At 33.6% G+C, this 12,869-nt stretch overlaps 1 protein-coding gene across 2 annotated transcripts in view; it reads right to left on the minus strand.

The window, feature by feature from the left end:
- Positions 1-2,401: 2,401 nt before the first annotated feature.
- Positions 2,402-12,869, minus strand: part of ACTN2 (actinin alpha 2) — a 91,778-nt gene continuing 81,310 nt past the window's right edge. For both annotated transcript variants that reach the window (XM_051993543.1, XM_051993544.1), the window contains exons 17-21: positions 12,322-12,501; positions 10,987-11,133; positions 7,382-7,447; positions 6,162-6,320; positions 2,402-4,296 (exon numbers count right to left, since the gene is read on the minus strand). In XM_051993543.1, coding sequence (XP_051849503.1) covers positions 4,138-4,296; positions 6,162-6,320; positions 7,382-7,447; positions 10,987-11,133; positions 12,322-12,501 — 711 coding nt within the window. In that variant the 3' untranslated portion in view covers positions 2,402-4,137. The remainder of the gene's footprint in view (positions 4,297-6,161; positions 6,321-7,381; positions 7,448-10,986; positions 11,134-12,321; positions 12,502-12,869) is intronic.

The following is a 12,869-nucleotide window of genomic DNA, read 5'->3' on the forward strand; positions in this document are numbered from 1 at the left end:
TCTCATACATCCCATATTGCTAGGTATATGCTAGGGTGAGATGGAAGGTAATTTCAAAAGGAAGGCATTAGCAGTTCAAAGGACCAGGAAAAGATACATTCTCAGATATTAGAAGATATTCCTTTTCCTATGAGTGAACAAAATTAAGTCTGCTCTCGCAAAATTATTATCATTTCAATCTTTATCATTTGCAATATCTTTATTTCATTTTCTTAAGTCCTGGAAACTGTATTATACTATTATGACCAAATATCAATAATTTACTTTCTCTTTTTGATTAAACACTTTATTGACTTGTCACATTAATGTAAACACTGTAGTATGAATCAATTTTAGAACTTCCTGAAAAGATTTCTACAAGCGTATAGAAGATCGAATTTTTGAATCAAATGTAGTAGTGGAGACACCAATATTTTCAAGAACCCCAGTCCACTTGGCCTTGGGAATGATGTAGTCACCTTAGGGACTGGGAGTGATGTAGCACAGTCTTGGAAAATGTGTGTGAAAGAAAGGGAGTTGAACTTAGTATCTTCATTCCACTAAGCTATCCTTCAAGGATGTTTGGTTTGTCATCCAGAAATCTGGTCTGCTGTTTTGCACCTGTACTCAAATAATGAGCACTTCTTAATTTCATGAAAAAAGAAAGAGGAGGTGTCATTGTTAAACCCCATGTCATGTGAACCCCAATTCCATGATATCATGTTCTGTACTCTCCAAAGCCTATACATTTATCTGCTTGTTACCTGCTGTTAGCCATCTTCCCTTCTTGGAATTTGTCTTGCTTTAGTTAGCATTACAATTATAATAAAACTTTGCCTCTTGACTAAGAAATTATCTAAGCTTCCAGATTCTTTTGGGATACCCACAACACCCATCTGGAACTCCAATAAATTTTGAGGGACCCCTGCTTGCCTGAACCCTAACAAAACTAGGGATATCTGGTTGAGGGATCCCTTTATTGGACAGCTATTCCTTTCAATAGCTGTTTGATATAATTAACAATCATATTTTTTCTTATACATCTAATCACTAAACACAAATGCTAAGTGCCTCAGTTTATTTCCTATGACAATAAGATAACACAGTGGATAGAGTACTGAACTTGAGTTAAAATCTGGCTGCAGATACTTATTGGCTGTATGATCTTGGACAAGTTACCCAAACTCTGACTGTCTCAGTTTCTTCTTCTATGAAAACAATAGCAGCAAATATCTCCAAAGGTTATGAGAATAAAATGACATTCATGAAGTACCCTGCAAATCTTCAAGTGCTATATAAAATTCTAGCCATATCCATCCTTTATTAATTAATAGGAACCCCAGAGCAGTTACACAAACTATTTCCCCCTCTCCTCCAAACTTCCTTTTTCTCATTTGATGATTTCAGAATTGGAAGGGACCCCAGAAAAGTAGACTAACTCAGGAAATAAGAAGTCTCTCTATATCTCTGACTAGGTAATAGTCATTTACCTTCCCCTTAAAGCTGTCTAGGGATAAAGAACTTATTCTATGGTTCTTGACATTATAGCTCTATAAAACATCTGAACCCATCAAAGTACCCAAAGTCTAATTATACCAAGATAGAAAGCAGTTGCTACCAAACATTTCTAGGTGAGCAGAGCAGGAGTTTCTCCTTGCTTTTTATTCCCTGTTATCCTATTACTTATCCATATTATAGACTTTCAACTTAATTCCAATGATCACTGCTCTTTTGCAATTTCCAACCAGGAATTATTGTTTTGTTCCCCCCTAAGTTACTTAACATGATTTACTCCTATCTTCAGGCCCATGAGAGCCATATTAAAACAAAATTTTGATTATTGTTTAAGAATTAAAACAGAGTTCTTTTTCCATTATTAAAAACATTTTAATACATGATCCAGGTTTAGAAATAAGGAACTTTAAAATGTGCTAATTAAGTGCTTTATTTGAATATTTTTCATTCTTCAGCAAATGTATTGATCCATCTTCAAGCTTGAATATTATGATAAAAATGTAGTTTTTTTATAAGCTGATTTGATTAGGTGGATCATAAGCAATAAGCACTACAATTTCCTCATAGGCTAGAAAGGAGAGATTCTTTCTGATCCTTCTGAATGTTTGAGGTTGGAAAAATAGCAAGTCTCAGATTTGAGGGTGAACATGCAACCAAGTGACACTGAATTTGATGTATGTCATTAAAATGTCATCTAATTTTTTTGAAATTGTGAAAATATAGTGCATTTAGTCTCTTGTAAAAGGTCTTCTTAACCTTAACCTTTTTACATCCCTGACAATTACATTCCCTTAATCATGCATCAAGCAATTTTGCAAAGTACCATAACCAAGAGACCAGAAGTACTACAATCAGAAAGATGAAAAGAGAGCATGTTTATAAAGTATTTTGTTCAGGACACATCATCTATGAAAAGATTTCTCTCTTTTAATTCCCAAACACTTAATGAAGCCATTTAAAATAAAATTACAAAACTCCCATATAGGAAAAAATAGGAAATCAAATGTCCTATAAAATTAGGTGTGTTTTTTTCCTTTAAAAAAAAGATGACCAATGTAGTATGTGTTTAAGATTCAAGAAGTTATGGATAGAAAAGCCATGGCACATCCATGTGAAATTGTTTGTCTCCTCCTAAGGGGTTATAAAACTAAGGGCATAAAGGAAAGCAAATCCTTGCAGAACACTAAGTTTGCATTAATATATAGAAAACTGTCAATTTAAAAATACACACTTTGTCTCCTATCTTGATTATTTGTGCTAAGAGGATTGGGGGAAAAGCATAACAATGAATTCATTTTTAATTAGTTGGTGGTGGGGCTCTTAAAAAAATACCTAGACTGTCCATTATAGGAGTATACTGTACTCCTAATAGCAACGAGGTAGTGTTCACTTTAATTTTCTTTTTGTGGCTTTTTTTTTCTTTTCATTTCTGTTCTTGATTAAGGACTCAGATGTAAAAAAAAAAAAAAAGTTATTGCTTTATTTCTCTACAAGCTGTCAACAAGATGGAAAAATGGGGTAGTCACAGCATACGGTAGCTTAAGGAGTAATAGCTTAATAAACATTCAAATAGAAACCAAGACAACTATGGCGTCTATGGAGTATAGCTCTACATAAAACCATACACTGTGCTTATTTAGATGGATTTTGACATTATGTTAGATGGATGTGACTGTGAATGTAACCATGTAATTTAGATATGCTACAGGGGAAGAGTTAATCCTATAGATATAAAGGTAAGTTCTTCCAGAATAATGAAACTTGCTATAACCATCTGAGGGAATTCATCTTTTCTTATTCACTTTTATTCATGTGAAGTTGCCTGTCTACTTCTAAAGGATTAGAAAACTAAAGACATAAAGGAAAGCAAATCCTTGTAGAATACCAAGCTTGTCTTTTTCTGACTAGGGTCTTATTAAGAATTAATATATAAAAGACTGTCAATTTAAAAATTCAGACTCTATATGTAGTCTCCTATCTTGATTATCTGTGCTAAGAGGATCCAGGGGAAAAGCATAATTCACTAGAGATAATTTTAAAAGCTTTGTTATAAACTAGCTACTTCACCTTTCTACCTAACAGATGACTTCATTTAAATGTTTGCCCACATCTTGTTTCAAGTCAAGCAAGGACTTACAACGATCCCTAGGATGGATGATCAGTCCCTACATCATTGACAGTGGGTTGAAATCTCTTCCTGTCTCTTCCTTCTTCACTTCCTTAACCCTTCTAAAAAGCTAAAGGACTTTCTGGTTTTTTGGCTTATTTGTTTCTATTCCCTGAAATTTCCATTTCACACATGATAAAACTGAACTGCAAAAGCCACAAAATCATGAAAATATCTAGCTACAATTAATCTTTGGATAAGCAAGAAAACAATGATTTCTCATTCTTGACTGAAATGTCTCTAAAATTATACTATACTAGCTAAAAACTAAGAAACCCACAATAAAGACACCTACTTAGTGCAGTACACTCTGACATAGACACTATACTTTCTAGAATGTTACACTGGGTGGTAACTATTGAGCTTTAAGAATGCTTAAAAATATTTTCTTTAACTTAAAACAGCCTGTGAAGGTTTCCACGAAGCAAACTGTTACTCCAACTTTTATTGCATTCTGATGTTCCATGATTACAGAATCACAGGTCGCTCTCCCCATACAGTGCTGATGAAAATGCGGTATAATCCAAAGCTCCAGGTACACTGCCTGGCCCAGAATAAGGTGGCATTCTCTTGATGCAGTACTGAGCCTGATCTGGAGGCAGCTCCCGACGTAGCTCATCTGCAAGGATGTATGGCTGGAAAACACATATACAGCAATTTACATGTTAAGAGTGAAAGAAAGTCACAAATATATTACTTTAGAATCTAACTTGTCTTGGTGCTTATTAAATTTATTTCAATATTTTACTTATTTTTTTAAAATCAGTATTCTAATAAAAATAACTTGGAATTACATCCAAAAATCTGTTCGCTATTAGCTCTGCAAACAAATATATGCATAAAATGGAGATGTAATACTGACATTACAGGATTCCAGAGAACTATTCTGGATTGGAGACATGAATAATGTGTTCAAAACATATCCTGGCTGATTTGCTGGGGGGAGGCAATTTTTTTTTTTTTTTAGGGAAAGGGGGGTAGTGTAACAGAGTACTGGTCAATGGGCATCCTAGGCTCAGAGCAGAATCTGCCTATTGTCAAACTGTACTGGAGGTTTGGTGAATCTGCCTCTTAAAATACATTTATAATCTCTATTTCAGTGCAGGCAAATGCAGGTAGGACTGCTTCCCATCTACCAAGCAGGTGGTAAAGAAGCAGATCTTTGTTTGGCTGCTGAGTCTGAACCAAGAGTGCACATTAAAGACCCATGGGAAGGTACCTCAGACCCTCTCATATAGAGCTAACACAGCAGAAAGAATTTGTGCCAGTGGTCAATTCTCCACACCCATGATGATCCAGAGCTAATGAGCATATGGCTCAACTGTTATTTTTGTCCCTATTAAAACCTCACCTTTCAGCTACTCATTCTAAATGAATTTATTTTAAGTTTTCTGCCTTAAATGTTTGTGTAACAACCTTGGTTGGAGCTATTAGAGACCCTATTGATTGGTCCTAGTATGCTTGGTCAGTTCTTTATGGTGAAGACCACATATCTTACCTTGCAGTAAGATTCTGAATAGAAATCCTGATATAGTAGAAAAAAATACTGGATGTAGAATCAAAATCGTATTCAAATTGAATCAGCTGCAATCCTAACTCTACTTCTTTCTGCCTGCAAAACTATGGACTTTACCCTTTGAGGTCTTGGTTACCCCAAATGCAAAGTGAGAGAGTTAGGGTACATGGTTTTTAAGGATCTTTCTGCCTCTGGATCCCATTGTTCTATAAGATCATTTTCTTAAGTTTCAATTGATAGACTGTGAAACCTAGAACATATTCTTTTTAGACCCTTGGCAGAGGGGAAAGCAGATTTCTTAGATATTATTCACTTTTTTAAAATGACTTGAGGATTTCATATGACCATTATCTAATGGTTAAGACTCAGAAATCACTATTCCTTATCATAAGAGCTGAAATACATATGCTACTTGAGCTAAGTGGCTTTTGCCTTCTGTATCAAAAGCTCTACATTCAGAATATATATGTAAAGTTTTGCAGGTTCCTTACATGAAACTCAAAGTGAAATTCACACTTAAAGTCCAGAAGCAGAATATACTATCATTTTATGTTATGAGTTTCTGGTCTTTGAATTCATATTTTTAAAATTTCCTTTCAGATACAGGGTGTAACAGTGACATTCAATATGACAGATCCTGGAACATAATAACATTGCGAGATCTTCTTTTAAATGTAAAAATAAAATAGTAATAATGACAGCTAATAGTTATAAAGCACTTACTATATTCTAGGGACTTGGCCAAGTGCTTTACAATTTTCTTATTTGATCCTTACAACACTGGGGAGAAGGTGTTATTATCATTCCCCTTTTACAAATGAGGAAATTGAGGCAATCAGAAGTTAAATGGTCAACCTTCGGTATACACTAGTAAGTGCCTTAAGGCTGGATTTGAACTTGGATCTTCCAGGCTCCAGACCTGACATCTAACTACTGCATCTGGGTAACACTTGGGTAAATTCAATCAGGAGAACAGGAACTGACCTTATCTGAAGCTAGGATTCTGAAGGAAGCGATGACCTGCTCAGCTGTATCTGTGTCAGCAGTTTCTCTTGTCATGAAGTCAATGAAGGACTGGAAGGTGACAGTTCCTTGACCGTTGGGATCTACTAATGTCATAATTCGGGCAAATTCAGCTTCTCCCTAAAATAAGATGCAAAACAAACATTCCCATGATCCCAATTAACAATTAGTTCTTACAATTACAAGTTTCTTACTGTTTTCATGTTTAACCCTAGAACTAGAACTTAAGAATACCTTGAAGGAACAAATATTTCAACTTACTTGTTGAATATATATTTTTTTAAATCCGCAAGGCAAAGAAAATAGAAATAGTAAGATGAACATTTCCACTTCAAAGTAAAAATGTAATATTTTTGCATCACCATTTTGCATGCATCAATCGATGCATGTGGTTTTTAGTGTGTTTTTTGGTAACAAATTTGGAACCATCTGCTTATAATATATATAATATAATATAATGCTGTGACATTCCATTGACCTTGTATTCATCATCACAAATAACATAAGAATTCAGAGACTGGTGTACAAAACCAAGAACCATTGCTTTTCTACCAGAGTTTTCTACCTGCCTTTTTCTGCCTTAAGAACTATTTCTAAGAGAAGCTACAGTTTAAAGGAAAAGGTCAAGTACCTTTTCTAAATGACAAGTTGGAAAAGTTGTGCTAACAAAATTCAAGTGTGGATATTAGAATCTAAACTTGGTGAATTTGTTTCAAAGGTCAGTATTGATTTGAAATTAATTAATACATTTAATAAATAGATTGATTTGAGAATTTGGGGTTCATTTAAGTTCTCAAAGTTAGAATGAATTTATAAATTTCAAATAATTTGTTATTGAGAACTTTCCAACCCAAATGTAAATTGTTTTACATTAAAAATGTAAAAATAATGAGAAACTAAAAATCATGAGACATCTTTTTTCTCTGACTAATTGGTACCAATATCTTTCACAAAAGGCAAAAATCAAAATGTATTTTGTTATTACTGTATTATTTTCTTATAATAATAGGAAATAGTTCTTTAAAAAACCAATTTCCTCCTACAGTGTTACAATTAACCAACCTCAAACATGCTACATAGGAAACACTCTCTGAAGTCTCAGCCATCTATTTCCTACTTTTATTATCAATTTATAAACTCAATTTTGTTAAAATACAAGACAGTTTCAACTCTGTTCATACCAGATCATAACCCATGGAAATCAGGCAGGCTCTGAAATCTTCATGATCCATCAGGCCATTCTTCCTCTGTTGATGAAAGCAAAAAACACAGATGAAGAAGTTTGGGGTAAGATTACACCAATTCCACAAAGTAGGCAGTTAGACCAACATGGAATCAGTCCAACAAGAGGAATTTGATTTGAAGCATTGCCAATAAAGTTACCTTTGATTGTGAGAGAAAGGAAACTGACATACAACATATAGAAACAGGAAAAGTACCATAAATGTCAAAAAGAGAGGGGTCAAAACTAAAAAAAAAAAAAAAATTAAAAAGAATCATAAACACAGGAGGAGCAGACAAAAAGAACATCCAGAAATGAGAAAAAAGCCAAAAAGAATTATTTAGTGTCATTAGAAGAAAAGTTGCTGAGAAATAACTTAATTATTTGCTTCTAACAAGTATACAAGCTCTTGACGATTGTTTTTATGATAAAGGTTCTAAGAAATTATAATACCTTCTAGCTATGGGCTTATGGATCAGTTATTAATTAGTATTTATATATGATTTTTCAAGAACACAAAAACTTATAGATAAGCCATAATAGTTTCTGTAACATTCAAACAACAATAAGTTAAAGTACTCACGCCCTTTCTACCATCTGTAAGAATGTTTTCCTAGTATCCTAAGACAGAACTTACATTGTATCAACCTCAATTTGGCACATGCAAACTCATCTTTCATGAGAGTCTACAAATGTAGATAAATGTAGGCATGCAACAAAGCTCCCAAATTAAACACACTGAGTTTTTGGTTTAAAAAAAGAAATTTAAATAAAAATTATAATGATAATTCTGCTGAGAAATGGATTAATATATAGTTCTATCATATTAATGGATATTAATCGTTAGAGGGGTTGGGCTAATGTTAATAGTGTGAATTACAGCACAAGAGAAATCATATTGTTTAAACAAATAAAACAGTTTTATATACCAAGTTAAATATGAAATGAAAGGTGCATTCATACTTTGCATAAAGTGTTCTGATGTTTCATTTTACACATACCAAAAAACTGGTCAGCTCCTCAGACTAATGTGGAATTTCCCCTGGTTGTAGATGATTATAATAATGTCTTGAACATAGTTTTAAAAAATGCTTAATAAATATTTGCAGTTGGTATCAATTATAATATAAATATGTCAAGTTCCATGTCACCTCATACCCATTTGTGCTTCTCTTTACCCTTCCAAATGGAGAATACGGGGGTTTCTGGATTAGTAGTTTCTCCTATTCCTTCCCATGTAGACCAAGGTTTAGATTCTCCATTAAAGCCTGTATTCCATCCTAGGCTAGTTCTATTTAGCATTTTGTACTTGGTGAGTGCTTGACAAATAATAGCATATATGCAGGCAGAACAATATGACTATCCTGAATCAAGATGACTATCCTGACAAACATTTCATAAGTTTGTCACATGGGTGAACTATTTCTTCAGCATTCAGATAAGATCTACCAGTACCAAGAGGCCACTCAAAACTCTAATGAAGACTTTGGTCATTTTTCTACTGGTCAGTAAACTTAAGTATTTAGAATAGTAAAATGTTACTCTATTATTTGAATAATAAAGGAAAGTTACATAATCTTTTTTAAGAGTGTGTCACAAGCACGTTATATTAGGGAATTTTAATGACCTTGAGTTGAATTAAATAGCAACTTGATTCCAAGGAGGGACATAAGTGAGACAGTTTCTGAAAGATCTATAATTCATGCTAACCTATATGAAGCACAGCAGGAGTGAGCTTTTTTTTTTTTAAATTTTATTTTTTTAATTTTAATTTTATTTTATTTGAGCTTTTTTTTTTTTTAATCTTCACAAAAGTAAATGGACCCCAATTTTAATAAGAAATAGGTCTGATTTTATGATGATAATTATCCTTCCCACTATCCTTCAATTCAGTGCCTGGATAACAGGAATTGACCAAAGGAATAAAGAATTAGTTACCTACTGGACCTGGAACATGGGATAATATGTTAGAGTTCCATTTCTGACTTAAAAGAGTTAGACATTTACTACCTATATAACACTAGGCAAGCCCCTCAACCTCTTAGAGTCTCATTTCTTCATATGTAAAGTTGGGAAAATTATAGCACCCACCTCATAGCATTGTTGCGAGGATCAAAGTGGATAACACTAATGTATGGAAAGTGTTCTGGCAATTCTAAACTGCTATATTAGAGACAAAAACTATTTGTGTTTTGGTTCTTCTAGACATCCTACCAAAAATTGTTTTGTCCAAGATTTTATGAGACATTAATATACTGGAGAAGCAATGACTTTTTCTATAAATTTGTTATGAAAATTTTATTGTATTTTACTAAAATGCACTGATTTTATTATTTTAAGTAGAGAAAAAAAAATCAGAGAACAGGTTGAGTTTATATAATGTTCCTCATCTGGACATAATTACTTAGGGAAAGTACACAATAATACTTGTAGAAAGCATACTCAAGTAGAAAGCAGAAAGAGTGAAAGGAACTGACATTTATCATCCAGTATTTATTAAGATTTAGCCTCCCAAGGGTCTAGTTTTTTTACAGTGAGGTCTAAGTGGGAAAAACTCAAGCCAGAAAACCTAGATTCAAATGTCCATTTGGACACTCATTAGCTATGTGAATTTAGATGATTCATTAATATTTTCCCTAAAAACAAACTATTTAAAGATTAAATGAAATTGTGACAGCTAGATGGCACAGTGGATAGAGCACCAGCCCTGAAGTCAGGAAGATCTGAGTTCAAATTTGATTTTAAATACTTAACACTTTCTAGCTATGTGACCCTGAACAAGTCACTTAATCTCAATTGCCTCAGGGGAAAAAAAGATTAAATGATATCATTAAACTGAACAAGCTACACCCAGGGAAAGAACTCTAGGAGATGACTATGAACCACTATATAAAATTCTCAATCCCTCTATTTTTGTCCACCTGCATTTTTTATTTCCTTCACAGGCTAATTATATACTATTTCAAAGTCCGACTCTTTTTTCTACAGCAAAAAAACTGTACATGTATACATATATTGTATTTAACTTATACTTTAACATATTTAATATGTATTGGCCAACCTGCCATCTGGGGGAGGAGATGGGGGGAAGGAGGGAAAAAATTGGAACAAAAGGATTTGCAACTGTTAATGCTGAAAAATTACCTATGCATATATCTTGTAAATAAAAAGCTATAATAAAAAATAATAAGAAAGATATCATCAGCATATTTTATAACTACATAGTATTAGAAAATCGCAGTTTCCATTATTCTTTTCAACTCTTAATACCAACACATAGATTCACTGATATGCATATATACACATATATCTACATATATACATATTATATATGCCAGCAAATAAAAATATATTTTGTGTGCAGTTTTAGCTAAGATGTGATTTTAAAGAGCATTTTATTTCGTATTGCTGTTTCCCCTTTGAAGAGTATGGCAGTTATTCTGCTTTTCTGTAGTTTTTTCAAGGCATTAAGGTTTTTGATGAAAGCATTATAGGTCACTCTATAATAATTCAATTGTGTAATATCCAGGGGGTTATGGTAAGAAAACAGGAAAAGTACTGTACCCTGTCAAAGTGGTTGAAAGATGCTCTGAATTCATTCATTTGTTCCTGGGTAATACCCTTAGCATCTCTGGTAAGGATCTGGGTCTCCACCTCATTAATAGTCCTGGCAATAGTTGTCAACAGCAGTTCCCATCCAACACGAATATGCTACCAGAGAAAATAGGAAATTGTTAGTTCTCCTCCATCTACATAGTATAATCATTTTCTCTCTGTTTCTGTCCTTAGCCTTAGAATCAATCCAAATGGAGAATAGCAGAGCTGGCTAGAAGATTTCATTATGTCTTTTCCTCATGTTTTATATAGTTGAACTCTTATTAGTAGGCTGTAAGCCCTAAGAAGGCAATTTATCTTCTTTAAACATTATTTCACGTTCCAGCACCTGAAATTGGGTTCTATATACAATGGGTTGCTTTTATGATATTTATTGAACTCAACTGGAACTCTCTAATAAGAAATACTCAGGACCCCTCCATGGAATTGGAGCACTATATTATTAATGAGAGATTAGGCAATTGTTTGTACACTTGAAAAAAAATCTACTCAAAATAGGAGATAGAGACTTTCCTATGGTTTATATTTCTTATTGAAAAATCAATCAAAACTGAAGGAGGGAATTGCTGTCCAAATAGTACTTGGATAGTGGCATTCCTCCTACTGGGAAAAAATCTAGGGGATAAAAAAAAAAAAACTTCAAGAATAAAAAGCACCTCTCTACTTTAAGAACTTATTGGAAACAGCTCAGATTAATTTTGGGGGAGAGAGTACGCATATCTACCTGAGCAAGGGCAGAGTACAGTAAAAGATCAACTTGAGAAAACAGAATAGAATTTTAATTATGTCATCTACTTCCCAGGAGATTGCATGGATCAAAGGAAATTATATATACAAAGAACACTCTGTCAAACATTATGTGCTATATGGCAGAGTTGATAGTGTACTGAATCTGAAACGACGAAAACTTTAGTTCCAATCCAGGCTCAGATATTTGGAAGCTGTGGATCTCTGGATAAGTCATTTAACCTCAGTTTCCTCACTTATAAAACAGCACCTACTTCTTAGGTGTGAAGATGTTCTAATTATGATTTTTATTCTTAATATATAAATACAACTGCTATTTTTGTAACAAATTACTTAATGGAAATATACTTAATATGATTACACATGTATAACCAATATCAGATTGCTTATTGTCTTGGGGAAAGGGGGAATGTATGAGAGAGGGAGGAAGCAAAAAAAGGAAATCAAAATCTTATAAATATAAATGTTGCATGTAATTGGAAAAAAATGGAATTATTAAATGGGGAGAAAAAAGACATTACTTCCTGGCTCACATACCTCCATGGTGTAATTAGTGTGTTTGTTGTCAAATACCAGGGCTTCCTGGATAAGCTGATGGTCTCCCTCCAGTTTGTCAATATTATTTTTGTAGTTAATGATGTTATGTTCATACTGCTTCAGCTGGTTCATCTGATCTTCTAAAGCTCCAGTGATCTGGATAGAGCTGCGAGCAATTTCCTGTTCAATGTACATAGGCAGATTAAGACAAGTAGTCACACAGACACAAACATAAATGAATACAGGAAAATCTAGTCAACTTTAAGTCCACAATGTAGAAGTATTATAGAATCTCAGAGTTTGAAAAAAACTTTAGAGACCATTTGGTCCACACCAGAATTCTCTCTATAACATACCTAACAAATGGACACTTAGCCTTTGCATGAAGATTTCTAGTGAGATGGAAGCCAAAATCTATCCATTCCTCATCCCTGAGAGAGAAAGCCTGTTTTCCCATGAGCCACTTCTACTTGTTAGAGTATTTACCCTCTTATCATGGCTAAACATGATTCTTTGTAACTTCCTCCCCTCAAGTCCACTTTCTTGGG

The sequence above is a fragment of the Antechinus flavipes genome, chromosome 4 (assembly GCF_016432865.1).
Source record: "Antechinus flavipes isolate AdamAnt ecotype Samford, QLD, Australia chromosome 4, AdamAnt_v2, whole genome shotgun sequence".
In the NCBI taxonomy this organism is placed as follows: domain Eukaryota; kingdom Metazoa; phylum Chordata; class Mammalia; order Dasyuromorphia; family Dasyuridae; genus Antechinus; species Antechinus flavipes.